Source organism: Myiozetetes cayanensis, unplaced genomic scaffold (assembly GCF_022539395.1).
Source record: "Myiozetetes cayanensis isolate MyiCay16 unplaced genomic scaffold, myiCay2020 scf1, whole genome shotgun sequence".
Lineage (NCBI taxonomy): Eukaryota > Metazoa > Chordata > Aves > Passeriformes > Tyrannidae > Myiozetetes > Myiozetetes cayanensis.
In genome coordinates, this window is record NW_026086604.1 from 21,401,472 (window position 1) to 21,424,256 (window position 22,785).

The 22,785-nt window shown below is 39.8% G+C and overlaps 1 protein-coding gene across 1 annotated transcript in view; it reads right to left on the reverse strand.

The window, feature by feature from the left end:
- Nucleotides 1–2,930: 2,930 nt before the first annotated feature.
- SDC2 (syndecan 2) overlaps nt 2,931–22,785 on the reverse strand; it is a 58,575-nt gene continuing 38,720 nt past the window's right edge. Inside the window, exons 2-5 of the mRNA XM_050325926.1 lie at nt 14,044–14,155; nt 6,283–6,416; nt 5,334–5,469; nt 2,931–4,138 (exon numbers count right to left, since the gene is read on the reverse strand). Of these exons, the coding sequence (XP_050181883.1) occupies nt 3,975–4,138; nt 5,334–5,469; nt 6,283–6,416; nt 14,044–14,155 (546 nt within the window). The 3' untranslated portion in view covers nt 2,931–3,974. The remainder of the gene's footprint in view (nt 4,139–5,333; nt 5,470–6,282; nt 6,417–14,043; nt 14,156–22,785) is intronic.

The following is a 22,785-nucleotide window of genomic DNA, read 5'->3' on the forward strand; positions in this document are numbered from 1 at the left end:
CGATCCCAGGACCAGAAGACATACCAGGGAGTGGTATACGAGCTGTATCTTTTCTCAGATGAACTGTACAGCAAAGTCACGTTTCCTCAGCCTGATGAAAGTTTTGGAAAGGCAATACTCTGAAGGTCCACAGCACAGAGTTTTGACACCAAGGTTCAGAGCTCTGGGATACACAGATAAAAGCTTAAATGTAACAAAATTAATATTTATGCTCATTAAAAGTGGACAATAAACATTTCCTTAAAGGAAATTATGTCAGTCTGATTAAGCAAGTGCTAAGTAAAAAATGTAACTGATTGCAAGCCTACAAAAAAACTTGCTATATTATTTCCATCTATAAGAATAATGGTTTCCCTAGAGAGCTTTACCCCTTGGATTCCTTTTCCCTTCTCATTTGCTTACTTGAGCAAAGTACATAATATTCAGCATAATATCCTCATCTCCCTCACTCCAATAGTTTTTATTTAATGTTTATCTGGATACTTCTTTCCTTACAAAAGTTTCCTGTGTTCCATATGTTGCTTAAAAACAGCATCTGTCATTTAAGATTGCAATCCACCGTCACTTCCATACACAGCTCCAAGGAAAAAAAAAAGAGCAACAAGTAGTCAAAGTTATAAATATGCTACTCTTGTTAGAGGGTACAAGAGCACAATTTTTATATTAATTTATCCTATTTCAAAATTAAGGCAAAGCTAACTATACAGCCTGTAAACATGAGCTACAATTCACTCGTAAAGCTGACAAGCAGAGGAGCCAGGAACTCAACTTATGAAGTTATTTTGCCATGAATAAAGCCAAGGCAAGAGCCTTCTTTCAACGTCAGCTTTATATTACTTGCATTTGGCTTCATTTGCTAAGAATCTAAGAGGAAGTAACCATTTATAACACAGGATAAATCAAAACAAAGTGGCATTTTCATAAATGCTAGAACCTATCAATCATAAGGAGATGCCGTATCAGGTTGTTGAGGAATTCCAGAGCTGCTGCAGTGGCTCCAGCACAGCAGACTCAAGGGTCTCTAGGAAAAGCCCTCCCAGCGGTACAGAAGCCATTGCTTGCTGCGGGCAGGCAGCGCAGCACCCACAGTCTGGCACTGAGACTCCCAGCTGCCCAGCAACATCCAGGAGAAGCCAGAGTATTGCTAGAAACACATCCAGGAAGGGGAGAACAAAAGGGAAGGAAAACCAAAGACCAACTTGTGCTAGGAAGCCTCAGCATAAGAGACGCACATTCAGCTGCCGAGTTCTTCTGAAGAGCGTTGCTGGAAGCCGAGTGTCTGCATCAGCCTGGTTTTCAGACTGATGAAAACTGATGTTTATAACCACAACTCTGTTAGAATTTTTCCCTAATAGTATGGTTTGGCACTGAAAACAAAAAGGCAAAGAGATCACGAGATGATAAATGCTACTAACACACCTACTGCATGTTAAAAAGGTTTCAGGTTTTTGTTAGAGAGGGTGGGAGGACTGGAATATTTTGGGTTCATCTACAAAGCTGAAGCATATAACAGAGTGGATAACGGATGTGTAGGAGAAAAAAGGTGAATGGTGAAATAAAGCTGAAACTTTACCAATGCTTCTGTTTGTAAACAGATACAGAAGGAACCAGACAAGCGTAATATTTGGTAGCCTGCTTAATTACAACAGATGTCTATGTAGGATAAAGTGGCCTGTACAGTAGGTATAGAGGCAGAGTCTAACATATATATAAAAAAGATCAAAACAGCTACTTAATATCAATTTGCTTTTGAAGAAGGAGTCAGTTTATCTTGTGTTTAATATTTATAGCTATATTTGCAGCAATATTAATTGCACCTTTAAAGGAAATTCAGATCTACTACCTTAAGCAAAGTGGGCTTCAAAAAACTGGATGTCAGACTATACAAATAAAGTATTAGTTTAGGCATGGTAGACTTTATTTTGGCACTTTAACAAATGCTTTATTTTACAGCAGTGGCACAGCATTTGCCAGAAATCTTCTTTTCTTGGCACAGTTATTTCAAGCAGTTATTTTACTAATTGAAGTTCACTAAATATTGCACAATAAAATATACCTGTTAAGTTCTTACCCTGTTTTTACTTGCTGAGTTGTATGGCTTTGGAAACCTTGCCAGTTAAGTAAAAAGCAATATATTAAATATCTGAGCACAGGATAGCATTTGTTTGTTCCTAAATGACCACTGAACTTGGGACAGCAACAAATACAAATTACGCAACTCTTATCTGAAGAGCTACCAGATCTTATTTACAATACATTGCCATTTCTGAGATGTACTTCAGCTTGACATCCTGAACACCTATATTTTGGAAATGTCAAAAATAAAAAATTAGGAGGTCAACAGAGCAGAAGACGAAGCCATTTGTCTGTTACAAAGCATAATATAAGGAGGCAGACTATCGTCTTCTCCACATGTCCCTCTATCCAACACCCTTCTAAGGTCTAAGCAACAGAACCTTTTCTCTTCGACTCGGAATAATAACTTCTTCTCTTATGAAGACATTCCACTTGTCTCAACTCTTCTACTGGAGTCCAAGCAGAATAAACCAAAATTCTCCAACGGGCCAGGGAAAAAACAAACCCAAACAACAACTCAAAAACCAATACACACAGTAAATGAGCTAGGGTATTCCTTTGAATTTTACAGTAGGGAAAACAACATTTGCAGGAAGAACAGGTCTGCGTCAATACTGCCATTAAATATAATGCAAAAGTCAAATGATTCATAACTCATACACCAGATGCAAGAATTGAACATTCTTATTTTTCTCTGCCACTTCAGCAATAAATCTGGTGTGAGGATCACTCTGATCAACAGCCTTTCTTTTTTTGGTCTAGATTTTTAAGATCTACTAGGTGTACTCTGTGACATTAGAACATAAGCAAGTAGACATAAAATGAAAAGCATACAAAAGTATATCACAATGGAATTCTCAGTATTAGGCCACATGATTTATTCAGTAGTGTTTATGTTCCCAAATTACAATTATGTCTATCCATGTAAGACTACAAAAGTTACCATTAGAATTGTCTGTGCTTATAAAATACCAACATTTTCTTTTACTGTTATATACTCATTAACACCAGTCTGCGACGAGTCACATATAATCATAGGCACTTCAAAGGCTTTAAAAGACGTTTACAACTTAAATGCATTTTTAAAGAACAAAAATTTAAACCTCTACTTGTACCTTCAAATTGCAAATAATTAACAAATACAGTGGCCATAGAAATCTGCAGCAACTTCTCAAAATACTGTTAGAGTCTTTGGGTTTGCTTAGGTTCGTCAGTAGCTTACTCCAAATCTTCCTTACAGGAGATTTGTTTAGTAAGAATACGACTATACAGTTTGTAGTAATAATCCAATTTTACACATTAATTTGCTGTTACAAATCTCACTGAAGCTACAGGTAAGCTGAGAAACAATGCAAAGTGTAAAATTGATAATCTGACACTTAAATTTATACAAAGTGGAGGTTAAAGTTTACATAGCTGAAAAATTACATTTACACTAAAAGTTACTGTTATCTGAATTATCTGAAGACAAATTGCACCATGACAACTACAAAAAGGCATTTTTTGGAAACAGATAAATTAATGAAATAAAAACTAACTTGTAAGATCAATCTGAGACATGCTGACAAAAATTAAACAACTTTCATTGAACCATAGGATAAAACAATATTTTTCATTATTTTATATTTATGCATAAAGTTTTAAAAATCATTCAGTGAACATCAATGGTTTTATAAAATAATGCTTTGCCACTGTTATTCACAGAACACTGCAAATGTTAAGTTTTAATTTTACATTTTTAAAGGAATACATGAAAAGTTTTAAATACAATGGGGTTTTATCATAAAGGTGCCATAATGGCTCTTTAATGAAAAAAAAAAAAATCTTCATTATTCTATGCAAAAGCTTTATTTAAAAAAGTTCAGTGATCTCATAAATAGAGACACTAAATTGGAATTTTATGCATAAAACTCCTTAGTAGGTGCCTTTTGATAGGCAGCACAGGATGGTTTACGTTCACCAAGGTCGTAACTGCCTTCATCCTTCTTTCTCATGCGATATACCAGCAGCAGGATAAGGAAGATTGCGAAAAGAAAACCGATAACTCCGCCAGCAATAACAGCTGTAATCAAAGAAACAGAGATTCACAATATGCCCAAAAAACAAGTTAAGCACCATGCTTCTTCTTCACCTCACACAACGAGTTTGCTATTATTTTCAATTTGCAGAAAAGGGCTCCCATTATGCAACTGTCTTCATTATTAGTATCCTGAAATATATTGTTTGTGTTTATGAAGGCAATCATTTAAAAGGACATTCCAACCTACAAGTCAGTGATCCAACAACCCCCAGTTCTAAAAGAGTTATTAGAATTTTTTGAAAACCTCAATTAAGAAAGACACTAGTACTGCCAGAGCATAAAGTTGTCTTTCAAACTCATTTTTCAACCATTACATTTTCAGCTTTAAAAATATTTTGTTACCCTAGCTAAGAAATGGGGTTTCCCTTTTCTCTGTCAGTTTTCACTCTGACTCTAGATTGAAATGAATTTCCTATTGATGAATAATAGAAGAGAACACTTCATGCACTTGTGAGTGTGTGCAAACTCGAACTAGACTTCAACAGCAAACCCACATGCATCCACTAATGCGGATTTAAAGCTATTTCACATTTTGATGCTCATAGGAAGATGTGGTCCAAAACTGTGTGACTTCATGGCTCCCAACACCCCTTCCAACGACATGGGGGAAAAGTATACCTGTAAACACTGTTCTTACACTAAAAAAACCCTCACATGTAGTGAAAACACAGGTGGCCACCTTTTGCCTCCCTGGGTAACACATGGAAATAGGCCCCCTGTATCCTAAGGGGTATCTGAACACTAACAGTTGGTGCTCATCCATCCCTCTCCATCTACCCACACCTGCCATGAGCAGTGTCCATCTATACCAGATGGACCAGACAGCAACATGCTCTTGGGAGGTGAGAAATACATTTCTTCACTGCAAACATCAATCAAATTGTAATTCCTTTTCTGAGCTGTGGAAGCTCCAGATACTCAGATGGCAGTATTCAACTTGTGGGCATTGAATCAATTAGCAACAGATCTTAACTACTAAATATCTCCTTAAGATGCCAATTTCATTCTCTTCAAATCAACCACTGGTTACCAGCTATGAATGTACTTGGTACTAAAGTGTTTAATATCATGAATATACCAAGAAAACTCAAATGTTGGGTTTGCATTATTTGATATGAATCCCTTCTGTTTTCTGTTGTATTTCTGGTGAGGTAGACCTTGGCAAACATCGCCTCACCTGCCAGAACTTCTGTTCTCTGAAAGAGATTTTCTGAATGCTTCTCAGTGAACACATCGGTGTCATCCCCTGGCTCATCACTCTTTTTCTTGGCATCCACCTCAGATCTTTCCTCTTTATCAATTTCTTCAGGTGACTGTGGCACAAAAAGAAAAACAGAGCGTTGCTTGCAGAGAGGGCACACCACAAGTCAGCACAGTCACTGCCTGTCATGGGTAGTCATGTAGCTGTGGCTTCACGCACATACTCCACAATACCAACAAACACAACACATAGGAAGCTTTTTAGACCACAGAAAGCTGGTCTAGACACTGTAACTGGATCTATTTGTCATCAGGATATCAGAATGAAAAACACTACCCCTAAGTTTAAAACCTTCAAAGGTATATTTAGCAAACAGCTGTTAATATTGCCTGTGTTTATCAGAATAACAGCTTCTGAATGAAATAACAATTCTAAAATTAATATATCACGTATGTTATATGCAGAATGCCTTTGAAGGTAACTTGGACAATACTACTTATGGTGGTAGAAAGAAATACTGAAATACTTAATGGAACCTGGCAAGTGTTCAAACTACAATGAAACCACACAGCATTCTCCTTTGAGAAGGGAAGTTTCATGCAAACTTTTTTAATACCTCTTTGAGAGATGTAAAAAAGATACAGCTCAGACTCAAAGGTATCATGAGAAACTGTCCTGAGTATCATGATATATTCTTTTTTGCATCTCTCTTTTCTTTCATGTGAAATCCAGATGTTTCTATGCAGACTTTCTAGTAGGAATGAAACCAAACAGCTCTGTACTCATTTAACTCATTAGGCTGTAGTAGCATTAAGTAAAGTTTGTGGGGGTATTTTAATCCATAAAAATAAAAGAGTGTTAATGTCAAGACATCAGTAGGGTCCAGTGGAGTAATTTTAAATGGTGTTGCTCTCCACCCACGCACCTTTGTTTGTGCAGGCACCTTGGTCTGCATTTTCACTGTGGTGGTCTCAGTCCTAGATGCATCACTAGTAGTTGGTAACTTTGGAAGCGTCCTGGATGTTGTTATCACTGCACTATCCTCCTCTTCTTCAGCACCTGGAGACAAAACATAACACTTCACTGACCTGTGAAATTCTTCCAGACCAATTATATTTTTTATTATGACACCAACATAGAGGTGCTTGCACAGCAAGGGGCCTGCTAAGATAAAGATGTGAGTGCAAACAGTGTGCCCCAAACTGCCAGGGCAATATTTGCTGCAAGGGATCCCATGAATAAGGAAGGGAGTGCATCAGCTGGAATAAACAGTAATCAGGAAATTACCATGATACTTTTCTAACAGAAGGACCCATCTTGAAAAGAGATACAACAAAAGCATTAACACTTGTAATAGGGGTAGAAAGTCTGGAGTGGAAGCAGCAGTCCAGGCCTGGTGTGACCTGAACAGACCCCACTGTCCCAGGGTTTGATGAGGCCTCGTGGCACCAGGGGCTCTGCTGGGGCTCTTCAGTGCCACTCACCACCCTGTGGGTGCCCCCAGCAGCCACCTCCAGCTCCCCCACAGTCACCATGGTAGTTCTGCTGGAACCCACACCCTGGGGTGCAGGGTCATCTCCTGGGGGTGGCAGGAGGTGGTGGGGCCCTGGATCACATGGGGCTGGGGGTATCCAATGTCTCCTTGGTACATTCAGTACATTCAGATAAGGGCCTGTGAGAAAGATGTATGTGTGCATGTGGCACACACTTGGATCAGTTACAGAAGGTGATTTAGAAATTTGGGGTAGCATGTTACCATTTTATAAGTGGCAGGTATTGTGGTTATCTATGGTTATCTGCTGATATTAAGCCTAAAAGTAGAGTTCAATAATTGCCAATTAATTACATATCATAAATAAATCAGTAAAATTCTTTAACCTTACTTAAACCTTGAACTGAACAGTTTTTTCCTGTAACATACTGCTTCAACAACAAAATTTCTCCTCTACAGCACATCTGTTGAACCCTCAAACAAAAAAACCAATCAGTTTCTATCTAAAGGAAGATTCTTATATACTTTACGTTTCAGTCACTAAGAATTCACATGGTTTTAAACTCCACATAATTCAGAAGCCTTTTTTCTTTTGAAATGAGTACTCGAGGACAAAAAACTCCCTAAAGATTACCTTAAATTTCATTTCCTTCACATTCAAAGCTCTGCTGGAATATGAAGCCTCATTCAGAATAAGATAATGGACATATCTCATAAATATCCTTTAGTGATAGCAAAAGGAAGAAGACACAGGAAAGAGAGTAAATTATTGCAAGGCCTGAAAGAGGAAAAAGAATTGACCTATTCTTGGACACTCCTTAGGAATCTCAATGTGTTCTGCTCATTACAGGCACTGGTTACCAAAGTAACTATTGGGTAATAAATCTAGCAAATGTGCATCAGAATAGTTCCTAACAAATAAAAAGATATCCTCTTACAACAGAATAGTATGACTCACTCATTCCAAACAGATTTTTTAACTTATTTTCTCAGAGAAAGAAAACAGGCTGAAAATATGAGCGCAATAATGATGTTTTGAACTCACGAACAAGAATTACATGCACTTGGCATTGAAAGGCAGGGTAATAACAAGACAATAACCAAAACAACCTTTGTATGGTAGAAAATAAAATTTAGAATCATTAAAAAAAGTAATTAAAGATACTGGCACAGAATAATACTGGAAAAAACCTTCAGATGTACCAAAAAAACCAAAGATGTACCAAAATTACAGCACAACCTTCAGAATGAAGACCTTATAACAAGAATCAGGTATTTCCCTGAAATGCTACTCAAAGGTCAAAAAATCAACATCCTGCTTCAAAACAGAGGTGAGGAAAGGTATCCAACAGGAATTTTTTTTCTGGCTTTGACTTAAGAGGTTTCTTTGAGAAATAATGGCCCAATGGGTAGCTCAGCCTGCTTTACCTTCCAACGTTCCTCCATACTACACAAGGCTTTCACATTCAAGGAAATTCAAATTGATGATCAGATCTGAGATTTGATAAAACCCACTTTAAGAGTACAGAAATTTATTTTCTTCTTTTTATGAAACGAAAAGTCCCATTTAATCAAAACTGCTCCTCCAAATCCTTAAACGCCACCTTTGCTTCAGGCAATAGTTGTGTCTGCCAAATAAAATGGTAAGCACTGCAGGTCTGAATTTCTTTGTCTAAGGAAGATGCAGATCCACTGTCTCTCAACAAATGGGTGACTGATCTAACTCTGGGACTAGTCACTAGATTACCACCAAAGGTACCCAAATCCTCTTGCATATGGTCTCAGGGGAATTCTGACAATCCCAAAAACATTGAAGCACCTACCGTTTAGGCCTGACTCAGTTACTGGCTCACACACATCCCCATGGTTCCTGCCTTCCAATTAGCTTTATCTAGACAGTCCTCTGATTGGCACGGAGTACATCTAAACAAAGGGAACACATTGCCCTTGCTAAACTGACAGTAGTATTCTCAGAATTACCTGTAAATAAGACTGAAGGATCAAAAAACCTCTCACTAATCCTCTCCAGAACACAGCAACAGCATTTGACATAGTATCATGTTCCCTAAAATGCACAAAAAAGAGAACCACTTCCCTCACTGAATCCAAATAAGATTGCAAAGAAAACACTTACAGTGTCAGGAATGTAACTTCCACCTAGGTTGTTAAGAAGAACACCGTGAAGTGGTTGGAGTATAAGAGCTTACTTCTTCCTCTTGAAAATATTAGTTTCTATATGTGGTTTCTAGATTTGGCCAGCTTGGGTGATGGTGCTGGGTATTCACTGCCTTGAGTCCCCCTACAAATAGATACTGCCTTCTTAGTGAGGGCACCACAAAACCTCTGTAGTAATTAAACCCACAGGGATCTCTGTGGAAGAGAGCTGAGAGCTCTCGATCATCACACATCATCTTTTATCCACTGTAACTTCTTCAGGATGCCCAACTGCTGTCTTCATAGTGAAAATAGCTCTAAATCGTGCTGTTCTATTGGAAATATCCAATATAACCCTCAGTGATGTGTCTATTAGCTGCCCCTTGGATGACAGGAACGTGAATACTCTCTAACACGCTCAGTGCTTGAGGAAACTTGTCAGAAAATCAAGTTTGTGCCAGCTTAAATTACTGCATAGAAAGTAGAAATTACTGTGTAGATAGTTGTAGAAAAAAGAAAGCCCACAGTAGTTAGCACTTCTACTTGCAAAGCAGCCAGTGATTAACACTTCCTACCAAACAAATCCAATCATTTCTCCCCATCTTTTGGCATCATATTTGTCTGCTGTTGCACATCACACTCTGGGAGTACTACCACCATAAGCAAATTAGTGATAAGGTGAGCACACACATAACCACCAGCTCTTTCACACCTTCAATCTTTATCAGTGATGTGACACACACCAGAATGACACATTTTTAGCTGGCTTACCTCATTCCCATTCACTGCAAAGTCCCCAATGCAATTCTAATCAACACAGTGTTAGGCACCCAGAGATGCCACTAAAAATGTAATACTAGTGCCCTGTCAGGGAACTGCAGCTGAAAGAACTGGAGATAGTGCAAGGATGTCTCTGATAACTCTCACCCAAGGAGGGAAAAAAACCCAAAAAAACCTTTTATGTCAGAGGACCTGGACAAGCATGCAGTCAATGTCATGAAGCATGCTTGCGCTGGTTTAGCAAGTGGACAGAGAAAGCGCTTGCTACAAGACAATGTGAAAGGCACTTATGAGTGGGACCTTGGGAAAGGGAAAATGAATACTTTCTGTGTTGTGTGCACCATGAGAGGAAGCACAGCAGAGACAGTGTGTGGCCCCAGCTGGAATGCCTGCCAGACACACTGCCATACAGGCCACGGGCATCCAGGGTTGGCCACGGACCCATGATGGTTCCTGTTCAGCACCTGGGAGAGCGCCTGTGCCCTCCCCTTCCCCAGCCTCACAGTCCCTGTCCATTCAACCCCCCCAGCCATGTCACCCCCATCAGTTTCCCTTTAGGTCAAGAGCCAAAGCAGATCTGCTCTTGTGTTGCCTGAGAAACTCCAATCCTATCACCACAGCTTTCCTCCAAGAACAGTCCCCAGTCAGTCTACAGCTAGTTCATCCTGAGCTAACCTTCTCAACTTGAGCTGCTGAGAAATATCGCGGTGGGGAAGACAAGAAAGTGAAGGAAAAAATTGCATGATTTTCCTATATATATATATTGTATGTATTTACCATGAGTAACTTAAGAGAAGACACAAGAACAACACAGGCCGTCTTCCAAAGAACTTGCAGATAAATCTTGCAGTGATGCTACCTTTCCTTAACATAAGGGTAGTCACACTTCTTAGCAGCTACTTGCACTTATCTCCAAGGTCAAGGCTCAGTGAAAATCTTTTATGCTAGAGAAAAAAGTAGCAGTAGTTATAAAAGTATTTCAAGTTGTATATAGGCAGGAAAACTATTTTTACTTTTTACTGTTATCCTATATAAAACACCAACACTAAAAAAAGAGTGACAATAGACTGAAGCACTTCCTCGGAGATGTAGATTGCAAGAACAAAACAACAGACTAATGAATTCACTACGGATATTCTACTGTTGATATAGGACAATGAGGAAGAAGGCATGGCTCCTTTGCAAATTGTTGACCAATGGATTTGGACTGAACAGTTGGGCAAAGCCACAACAGTAACTGAATGTACATGGAGACTAAAGAGGCTATGAAGGGAAAGAAAAGAAAAAACCAGAACACCATCACCTTTGTTATGTCTTACAGAAAGCCAGTTTCTAGTCTGAAATGTGTCATGCCTGCAGTGACATTTGTCCACGTTAATGCTGCTTGAAGACCTGCAAGGGCAATAATAGTGGTGCTGACAATTCCTGTTAATCTCCACAGGCCTGGTAGCAGCTAACAATTTTCATAGCAAGGAAAGCAGTCAGCATGTTGTCATCCTGGATCTTTTGCTGGATCAAGTTTGCTTGGACTGGAATTACATAGCAAGAAAACCACTCTTGAGTGGAAAGGTTCTTTCTGTTAGAAACACTACATCACTGAGTATCACAATAAAGAGAGACAGACTGAATATGAGAAAAATTGATCAATGGTACATCTGCAGGACACTTTCCACATAAAACAGAGACAGTAGTAAGCATAGGATGAGTAGGGTGGAGGGGATGCTACTTTGCTTAACTGAACTAAAGACTTCTTGCTTTGTTCAAAAATATTAGATCTGGGTACTGTCACATGAGTTCTCTGCACCCAGCTTGTTTCAGTCTACAATGAGACTTTTCCTGTTTTCCTGTAGGAAAAAACCAGAGATCACCAGAGACAGCAAAAGTGCCTGCTATACACTCCATCTTCCACCCATGGCTCACAGCTGAGCACAGGAAAAGAAACAAAAGCAAGCCAAGAGCTAGTAGTCCAGCTAGTCTAGAGCTAGATTCTGTCCTTTCGACTCCACTTTTACTACAGAGATCACAGAATGGTTAGGGTTGGAAGGGACCTCTGGAGATCATCCAGTCCAACGCCCCTGCTAAGGCAGGGTCACCTAGAGCAGGATACACAGGAACGTGTCCAGGTGGGTTTTGAATGTGTCTAGAGAGGGAGACTCCATGACCTCCCTGGGCAACCTTGTTCAGTGCTATGCTAGCTTCAATGTAAAGAATTTCTTCCTCATATTGAGGTGGAACTTCTCCTGTTTTAGTTTATGGCCATTGCTCCTCATCCTGTTGCTGGACACCACTGAAAAGAGTCTGGCACCATCCTCTGAGCACCCACCTACGAGATATTTAAATGAATTAATAAGATTCCCCTCTGTCTTTTCTTTAGATCAAACAGACACAGCACCCACATTCTCTCTTCATAAGGCAGGTGCTCCAGTGCCCTTGTCATCTTTGTGCCCTATGCTGGACCGTCTCCAGTAGCTCCTTGTCTTTCTTGAACTGAGGAGCCCAGAAGTAGACAAAGTACTCCAGATGTGGCCTCACTAGGGCCACGTAGAGGGGCAGGATCACCTCCCTCAGCCTGCTGGCCGCACTCTTCCCGATGCACCCCAGGATACCATGGACCCTCCGGGCCGCAGGGGCACTGCCAGCTCATGGTCAACTTGTCATCCACCCAGACTCCCAGGTCGTTCTCAGTAGAACTGCTCTCCAGTGGGTCAGCCCCAACCTGTACTGGTACTTCAGGTGATTCCTTAAGTGTAGTACCAGGTGTAGTACCCTACACTTGCCCTCGATAAACCTTGGGTTAATAAAATCTGAAGCCAGTTCTTGTGTAGTCTTTTCTACAGCCCACTTCAAAAGCAGGGCTGTATTTTGAATTATCCACATCAGAAACAGCCAAACTCCACAGAAGGATGGAAAAAACCCTAAAACAGACCATTCTTCATACAACTATTTATTATCAACATATCTCCTTTCCTGAAGCTTACGAAGTCACCAGCACCTGAAGACATGACAGAATGGGATGTTGACTGAAAGCACATTTTTCCTGGAGGTCAGAACTAATTTTCTTAGGAAGTGCTAGGAACTGAATGAAATCACTGATTCATTAATTTTTTTTTTTAATGAAAAAATAAATTTCTCCTTGAAGAAGTCTACAGCAAGGAGGTCCAATTAAGCCTCTGATCTCACTGGAATGTCAAATTGCCCCTACAGAGGACCAGGTATCACCCAGATACCAATGACCATGGTCCTGGATTTGCCTGGCAGCATAATCAGACCTCTGCAGACTTAATTTTAACATATATTTGAATCAGCAAAAGAAAGGAAAACCACAAATCCATCCGAAAAAATCTCAAGTGTGGCTTACAAGGTAACATAGACAAGGTGCTAGAAGAAGGGCTCATCCTTTAAAAGCACACAAGTATGTATAAACATCAAAAGACACATTACAAAAAGTACAATTACAAAAAATAAGTAACATACTTGGAAAATAAATGGGATTTCCACAACAGCTCAACAAAAACTCACAACAATAAGGAAATGTCTTTCTCCAAAACTACCACAAAATCCTTCACTTAGCTTTTAATGGTTGGAGCCACCAAGCTAGTCTAGAAGATACTCCTCAAACAGGCTTTCTAAGAGAAATGATTATTGAGGTTTCACTGACAGCCTTTTGGAAAATTTTTCAGTTAGCTACATGCCTCTAATGAGTGTTTAAGTCTGAGAAATCAGTGTGTTATATTTAAGAATTTCTTTATTCACTACATGCATGTAATTACTTCAAGGAAAACTCATGTATTTTTGGTAGTATCTAGACTCCTAAAGTTAAAAGGACAACAACAAAAGAGAAATGGACACCATGTTTACATGAACTTGACTGCATATAAGAGAAAACAAGATTGCTGCTGCTATGTTTTCTAACAGAGTGCTAAATTAGCATTATGTCATGGGAGAACTAAGCCTTGCCTAATCCTTATTACTGAACTCCAGAGAGATCTAACAGAAACCAGAGGGAAAGAAGAGACCCAGCAGAGAGAAAATAACACAGTGAAGTGATGCAACTAAGGCATAAGAGAAAAGAGTAGAAAGTTAACACTTAAAACCTAGCCCGCAGGAGTGCTCAGTGCTCTGCAAAGAGAGAGCCCAGCACTCATGATATTCACTGAAAGTATCATCTCCAGCTTATAAAGGAAAGCTGCATAGCTTTTCCTCAAATAATTGCATTACTTCTTACACTTTTTAAAATCAATTTGTGACATGTTGTCTCACCTGAACCTGACCCAGAAGAATAATCATCATCATCAATTGGATAGACGCCTGATGCTTCTTCAACAGAGCTGTTGTCAAGGTATAAATCTTTATCAGAAGTCAAATCTGTTCTCTGGAAAAAAAAGATAAGAGGGAATGGTTAAAAAGATAACAGTTCTCCAGCACAGCAGTCTCTTTATTTTCACTTCTATTTTTTAAGTTGTTGATGGCACACTGAAGTTTATATTTTCAGATTATGCCCTGCATTCATCTACGTTGTTATACAAATTTGTAAAAATTACAGCATTAAAAAAAAACAATCCAAGGCCGCACTTCATCTTATTAAATGCATGAATGAATAAAGAGGATTTGCAAATACACTTTTCAGAGCTTCTGTAAAAAGAAGCAGCAAATCCCAGGACTGAAACGCTCTGTCAAGATCTCAAATATACAAATCTATAGGCTGTCGTGTGCAGCCTGTTCATTTGATCTCAAATGGGAATGAACAAGAATATGTATCAAAAACTATCTCAAAGGTTAATTGAGCCAAATGTCACAAAACTCTTCAGAAATTAGAACAAACAACTGGGACTACAGAATACAAATGTTTCTAAATCAGTGCTATTGATTAAGGATTATCACATTTCCAGCCAGATCAGGCAGCATGATGCACCAATTCCTAAATGAACATGTCTCTCCTAAAATTTAACTGCAGCTTCAACAGGCTTAAAAATTTGGTTTCTTGTAACTGGCACCACATTTTTATGTCTGCAAGTATTTCCCCACTAAAGAGAGATTCTGCTAAAATGGGATGAAAATAGAACAAGGTATCAAACATCTTTTAAATTGACAATTCAGGCTTCAAAATACTAGAAACTGCCTTCCTCCACAGCAGCTTGTGCTTTCCTAACAGAGAATAAACTTCCTTATGAGAGCCATGTATCTTTGATGACTGAGAAGGTACCTGCCACTATTACTGCTATTACTTTTACCAGCATTTCTGTGAATGCCTGTTTGTGACAACTTGTTGAAGAAAGTGCAACAGTTTTAAATGGACTTTTAAGTAAAAAAACCCCAAACGCCAAAAAATGTTATACCAAAATGCATCTGTTCTGTATCTCATATAAGCACCCAAACCTGCTACTCTGAACCCCAAATGTTTCCACCTTACTTATTACTGCATGGCATTGATTGCTCATTTTATTCTACCCCACATTCACTGAAGTTTTTCTAAAGCAAGTACCAAAATGTGTATGGGGTAACTCCTATCTGTATGCAAAAACTCATGTCTGACTTTCCAAGGTAAATTTTCTTCCCAGAGGTCTAAAAAATACTGTTGAAAACATCTGTGACTTCTTTTTAAGAGGTTTGTGCCAAGAGATTCCTGTTTTGAGGTTCTTCACAACAAAAAACTGCTCTTCAGTTTTATCTGCAATAAAAAATTATTCTTCATGGAAAGCAGAGAGGCCATCCTGATTATTACTGTATGTCAGAGTAAAAAGATCTTTGCACCAAGGGTACCTTACACATCTCTGGACAGCTCTAAACTAAAATGTTACCCTGGGGTTTTCTTCTACAGAGGAAAAGGAAAACAACATGATAGTTGGTCAAAGTCTACTCCTTGTATGGCCACTTTTCCCCCTATGTGTGTGTGTGGGAAAGAGCCCTGATTTTAAGATAAGTTTACAAAAGGCCTGCTCTCATCTGCTGTTGGTTCACATGGTCTGCCTGGAACTGGCTGCAGCCCAAAGCAGAAATTCGAGGTGATGGCTGGTCACCATCAAATGACTTAATTCCTTTAAAAGATGTCCTCAAAGGAAGTCATGAAGTACTGTGGTAGGTGTGTAGGTGGTATTGTAATTAAGACACAGCTGAGACTGTTTCCGTATAGGAAAACAACTCCCTGTCACGAGACAAATATCCTGCTCTTGATCCAGCTGCCACAATGGACCAAGCCACTTCACCCCACTTCACTTTCAGACACAAGCATGATACAAAAGAGGCCACTCATCAATATCAGGCAGGAAAAAACAAAACATTTTGAAGAGGAAATGCAGGTGGCTGACCATGAGTATAGAAAAGCCACACAATATTCAAAAGATATCAGAGGCAGTAAATGTTACCCAGTGCCAAGTTGCGGGAAAAAAAATTTGAAGACCTACATGCAGGAATTTCCTAACAATGGAAATCGCATTTGGCAAGAGGTGAGAAACAGCCTGAGTTTGCAAAGTTAGTGAATGAAAAGTAGTCTGCATGGGAACAGAAGCATCACACATCCACGCCCAGAATTTTTTGTGTTAAATAAAAATACGAACTTACTGATCAGTTTATTCCCTAGACCATTTCCCTCTTCTGTCCGTGTCAGGAGCAAACTTAGTAAAATTCAGAAACCAAATAAAACCTCCAATCACACCCCACTTCCTCCTCCATCAAAACCAGCAATCCTGTTTTCTTGCTCTTTCCAGCCCCACAGAGGACACAGAGAAGACAGAAATTACTCCTGGCAGTTCTTGCAACAATTCAGTTCCTGTAAGACAGCTGAGCAGCTAACCCAACCTAGCCCAAGTTGCAAGTGCCTGGGCAGCCAGGCTCCCCACCATCATATTCACTCCCTTTCTTTCAATGAATTATGGCTCTTCAGCTGCCAAAACCTTTTATTTCTTACAATGCTGAGATGTTCTCAGGATTTAAACCAGCTGAAAACAGGGGAACAGAGACGGAAGAAAAGCCTGGGTAGCTTTCAGCAGCAATTTGAGAATCCATTGTATTTTTTTCTGGGGATGCAATGGATACAATGTGAAACATTCCTTAGTATCTAGTACTGCGGATGGCACAACACCAGAACGAGAAAACTACTCCCCACAGTATTACAGAACCAGTACAATATTTACTATAAAGAAAGACATGGTACAGTGAACTCCAAATGCATCCAGATCAGACATCAAGCTCCATCTGAGGAAGATGCTTTGCAGCCTCCCTGGCCTGAGCCCTTGCTTCTGCCCACTGGTGGAACTCAAGCAGGACACAAGCACCCTCTCAAACCAAAGGCACAAAGAAGCATACTCTAGCTTAAAAATCCCCAAGCATCTGCACAGATAAATGCATTCATTGCACTGTCCCCAAACAGACTCTCTTTGCAAGCTGGCGAGTAGACTCTGGGTAGGGGCACTCCCTCTACACCCACAGCTTGCACCTTTTATCCCAGTTGTTTAGAAGCACATGGCTGCCTTAGGTCACTTGGAATGAAAACTGCCTTAAGGCTAAGAATAAAAAGAAAAGCCCAACATTAAACAAAACAAAAAAAACCAAAATACACAGCCGTTAAAATGAATTCTGTGAAGATTAGGCTTAGAAAAATGAGAGATGGTTAATGAAAATAAAAGAATACTTCATGGTGCTTAAGTGAGTATCAAGCACTGAAGCCGTGCTTTGCAATTTTATGCTATGTAAAAATAAATTTGATTTAGCATTTGCTCTAGAAATGTGTTCTTGACTGTCAGCTGGGAATCCATGGGGGTCCATGGACTACTTCCAGGATGTTCACAAAAGAAAAGTTGGGAAAACAAGTCTGTAGTCAGTAGGCTTGGACAGAGAAAGGTCTGTACTAGCATTTCAATATGCTTAGGAGGAAAAATAAATAAATAAATAAATTGTAAATTCTAGCTACATAAAACTATTTTTAGTTTTTATGAAGGCCAAATATTTAAGGGATTATTACCTATAGCTAACAAGTGAAACCAAAGCCCTCATATCACTTTTATGTAACAGCCTTATTTTCAGACCTATTAAAGCAGCAGGAACACCAGGCAAGGATGCCTCTGTTATCAGTCCTTTAATCTGGCCCTGAAGCCACAAAAACTGCTTGCTACCTCTTGACAGAGATTGCATTCTCGTCCATCATTGTTATCCCACTTATGTTTTTATTCCAAGAATATAATGCTGCAAAATCCTGTGACCCAAATACTTCACATGCTACATACCAATGACCACTGATTCCTGTCTGGCTATTGACTACACTGGTATAAATCTAAATCTCATGGATATAGTGTAGATTAGCACCCATTAAGTACTAGATAAAAGACATTTTCATACCAGTAATATGTTGAATTTGAAATCTCAAAGTCTTTATTTTACTAAAGCTTACATTCAAAGTAATTTTTAATTTAATAAATTTAGTTAATCCAGGACATATTAAAAAAAAATACCCAAACCTCATTTTGACAGTAAATGAGAGAGGAAACAAAGCAAAAAAGGTTTTCTTGTATCATCATCTCATAAAAGGCATAAATCATTCATCAAAATTACAATGGCAAAAAATTGAAAAACAATAATCAGACAACAGGAGGATTGGGAATGGATGGCACATTTCATCTAAAAAAAAAAGAACAAAGCACCCTGTCATTGCCATTCCGTTTTTCAGTGCTGCTGTTTCTGTCTGTCCTCCCATTACGTGGAGGTGATTTAGGAGTAAGACATTAAAGACTTTGATGCCATGCAGATGAAGCCAAGAAAGCTGGTGAGAGGAGCAAGGAAGAAATAATATCTACCATGGCTGTCATGGCTGTTTGAAACTCAGACCCAAGAGCAATGAGTAGCTGACACATGGAAGGAAATATTTCATTATTTACAGATCAAATTTTTATTCTCTGCCTTTTTGGGTAAATGCATGGAAGTGAGAATTTGAGATTTGCAGCTGGGTTACTAATGGTACATTGCCTCCCTTTTTCCCCAGATGGAATTCCTTTAGATGTAACCTGTTTAGTATGCACGGAACCAGAGACTAATATTTAAAAAGTGATGTTATATTACAAATATCTAAGCCAGGGGCCTCTGAAAATTTGCAAGCATTACAGCTGTTGATCAGGCAGAGATCTTACATGTAAGAAGGAGAAAGAAAACAGATTTTCCTCTTCTATTAATACATAGTGCAGTTACATGCTTGCATAAAGGCATGCTCAGCTGGTGAGTCTGAGTTCACTAGAGTGATGTATTCTTTATATACACTACATTTTTGGAAAGCCAACTACCTGAATGCATTCACCTAAAGCCTGAGGGCCATTGCCGAGGTTCCCACTGAAGGCTAGAGAAAAGGCAGCTGTGTGAAGAAGCTGTATTTCCCTCTAGGCTTCCTGCAAAAGGAACTATGATACACCACCTAACAGGAGTTAGTCCTAACAGACCTCAGCATTGCTGACCTTGAAGCGGGAAAGTGTCTTCTGATCACTGTTTGCCAATCCTTTGCTTTCCTCGTGTCATCACACTAGGAAAGCTGTCTCACAGGTGAGACTGTCCCATTAAGAGTTTGTTAACCTTTTGCCCAGGAATCAGTCATGATTTTAAACAAAAGAAACCTGAAGTGCAAAACTTCAAAATCAGATTTCTACCTCAAAGCACCAGGTTTTCCCACAGAAACATGCCAATCAGAACAGCATCCACTTTCCATTTTTCATCATATTACTGGTTCTCAGAGATGAGCCTCTGCCAGCTCCTTCAGTCTGCAAATCCCTACGCTGCCCACAGGTACCCAGCTACAGACGTGCAATTTTGAAGGACGACTTTATGTTAGAAGGTATGTTTAGCACCAATTGTCTTAGTACAGATGCCTGCCTGCCTTTCCTTTCACTGATATGCCCTACAGCTGGGAACAGAAAAAAAGGAGATAAGTAGTCCCCCTTATTTCCTTTCAAGGTGACGCTGGCACTTTGAAGAACTCACAGAGGAAACTTTGCTGTGCAAACCCCACCTCAGTGCATTGTGCCAACTATGGTGGGGCCTTCTGCAAAAGTGGTGGTGGGAGGCAGGGTGGTGGGAAATTGTGGAATTTTCTGAGAAATAAGACACTAATAATTGGTGACATCATTTAAGCACAACATTCTAAGGACTCCCCATTTTCTCCCTTGGAGAAACCATACTGATTGCACAGTGGTGAGGTTAGTGGAGTGGGTACTGGCCACAGGGAAGCTGCCCTGCACCACAATCTGGGTAATTGTCATCACAGCAAAAATATTCCTTCTGTGACACCAGGCCCCAGACTGATTTTTCCAAGTTTGAGAGCAAGGGTTTCATACAGAAGCCAATATCTGCATTGCTCATTTCCCCCAAATAATTTTGACAGAGTTACCACCTCCCGGTGTTACCTTAGAATAGCTTAAAACCTTCCAAACACTCCCCAAGGCTGGTCCCTTTCCATGCCAGTCCTCATGCTCATCCACATGCATAATGTGAAAACCAGCCTTGCGATGGGAACTGCCTGGACTGAATTTGCAAAAGCCGCCATCTCCCCCACTGCTGCCTTTGGCCAATTAAATAACGAGCTTTGATTGCCATGACTCATTCTGATGAGCTCATTTACACAGGTATTTTTAAAATCACAGAGGACATTTGCTACCCTTCTCTGGGTAAGAGTGGAAGAGTAAACTGTCTTTGTATGGGTGTCCCTACTAGTGTTGTGTTTGCCTGCAGGAACAGTGTTGGTGCCGGCAGTGGCACAGCAGGCTGTCATCCTGTATGGTGAGAGCAGAGCCACTACTGCAGCTGGAGCACATGCCAGAAAGATTATTCACGCTCCTTGTACCTCATGTATAACTTCCTGATGCTGCACAAAACTATAGCTCTAGGCCTCCAATCTCTCATGACAGATAATGAAAGGGTTTGACCGCTCGTGGCTGCTGAGGAAAGGAGGAGAGCCCAAAATAAACACAAGTACAGCAAACTGCTTCTACTACTGCTAGTTTCAACAATAGGAGTCCACCAAAAGAGCTGATTTACAGAGATTGCCTCATGTCAGAGCCAAGAGCCTAAATATGCTGGCTTTTAAGATGCACACAATCTGTTATGCCAGACTAATGACCAAAACAGAGGCGTATTTGACAGGGACTGCATTAATAAAACAACTCTTGCTGGTGTCAGGCATTTCAGCAGTCTATGTCATGGCTCACAATAAAAAAATACACTGCATCCAAGAAGACACCAACAAGCCACCACCATGTCAGCTACTGTTCACTCACGGCCACGTGCCAAAGAAATTACAGTGCTGCAGTTGATGGATTTAAGTTCGCACTCTTCACAAAGTCACAGAAACTCGTGTGTCTGTTTTCTAACAGTCATCTGTGCCTTTAGAAATATTCCCTCCTGTAATTACATGCCGTATGGTACATTATGTGGTAAGAGAACTTAAAACAGTAACAGGAGAACTTGTTCAAGCTTAACTGAAAATGTTTTTCATCCCATTATAAAGATCATAAATCTGTGTAGTGGGTCTTTGGCCTGCTTACAGCTTTGGAGCTGAGGCTTGTCCTGCCTTGAGGAGAAAGATAAATGTCCTCTAAGGTTCTGGCCTGTTTGTGGTAAATTCCAATGGAAAAAGCTTCTATCTTTCCACTTCTTTTCACAGTGTCTGATTTCCGATGGTGTATCATTTATCTACCAGATGCAGAGAGACCAAGCTTTAGTCTCTAATTCTAACCCTTATCCAAAAATTGTGTTGCCCAGTGTGGGACAGAAGTTGCTGTATGATAATGCAGGAGGGAGGTGAGCAAGCTGGGCAGCAAGACCAGGCAGAGCTTTCTATCCTTACACATGAATATCAATAGCACGATCTGTCATGAAGGACAGATCAAACAACTTTCTCCATGCTCTCCAGCTACAACAGATTTTACAACAAATATTTAGTAAACAAACAAAAATAGATCCTCATGAGTTATACTATAGCCTTCCTAGGCTATCCAACTAGGCTCAAGCCCATATGAAGTAGTATTAAAGACTGCTAGCTGAATGAGACCACAGTTGAGCGTGTTACTCCAAAGATGTTTTCATCATCTACCCTGCAGAAGTTACCTATATCTTCATTCAGTTATAATAATTTCCTGGAAAATCAAACCTAAATCTCTGTGTATCTTTGCCACCATTATACTGCAGTGAAGAGCAGTTGTACACAGTCTACAGATTAGGACCTTCCTAATCCCATGACCACGTAAACTTACTCCAACTTCAAATCGTTACTTAGAAATGACAGAGGGGCCTGGCAAATCTAATATGTCAGCTCAAGCAAACAGTACGGCTGTGCTGTTTATGCAAACCCCCCAGCTTGACGTTAGATCACATTCCCTGATCCCCACACCAACAGGTCTTTCCTTGTATGTGAAACCCAGAAATGAACACTGCAGTTTAGTTGTCACCTTCACCTTGAAAACCTCAAGACAGCTTAACAGTCAATCACAGTACACAGAAATTCCCATTTCCCATGTAGAAGAGGTTTAATATCAAAGTTTCTCTGGGTGTCCCCAAATTAAGATTCAAAGCTCTTTTAGCTGTCATGCCAAGCAATCAATTGGTGCAAAGAACAGTTTATTCTCCAACTCTGCCTTTGACGCAGGCACAATACAACAGGGAAACTATTTTAAAGGGGCTACAGCTGAATCAGCTGCCAAAGTGCTACTCCAGACTGAAATATTAAAGGGCAATGCAGGCGAAACAGCATCAGAAGCCAGCAGCCAGCAATGTGCATCACAGATTGATTTATCTCAATTAGCATAGCAATTTTCTGCACATTTTCCAAAAAGCACCCATCAGTTTCCCTAAAAATAGGATCAAAACCACCATGCAAATTGTTCTCACAGCTCAAAATGCTAATCAGTTTTTTAGGGACACATCAGCCCATGTGCAGACAGGTTAAATTTAAGGCACAGCCATGACCAAGAAGCTAAATGCTCTCCTTCGAAAATGCTGAATGAAGAGGTCAGCCTGTCTTTGAATCACCAGTCA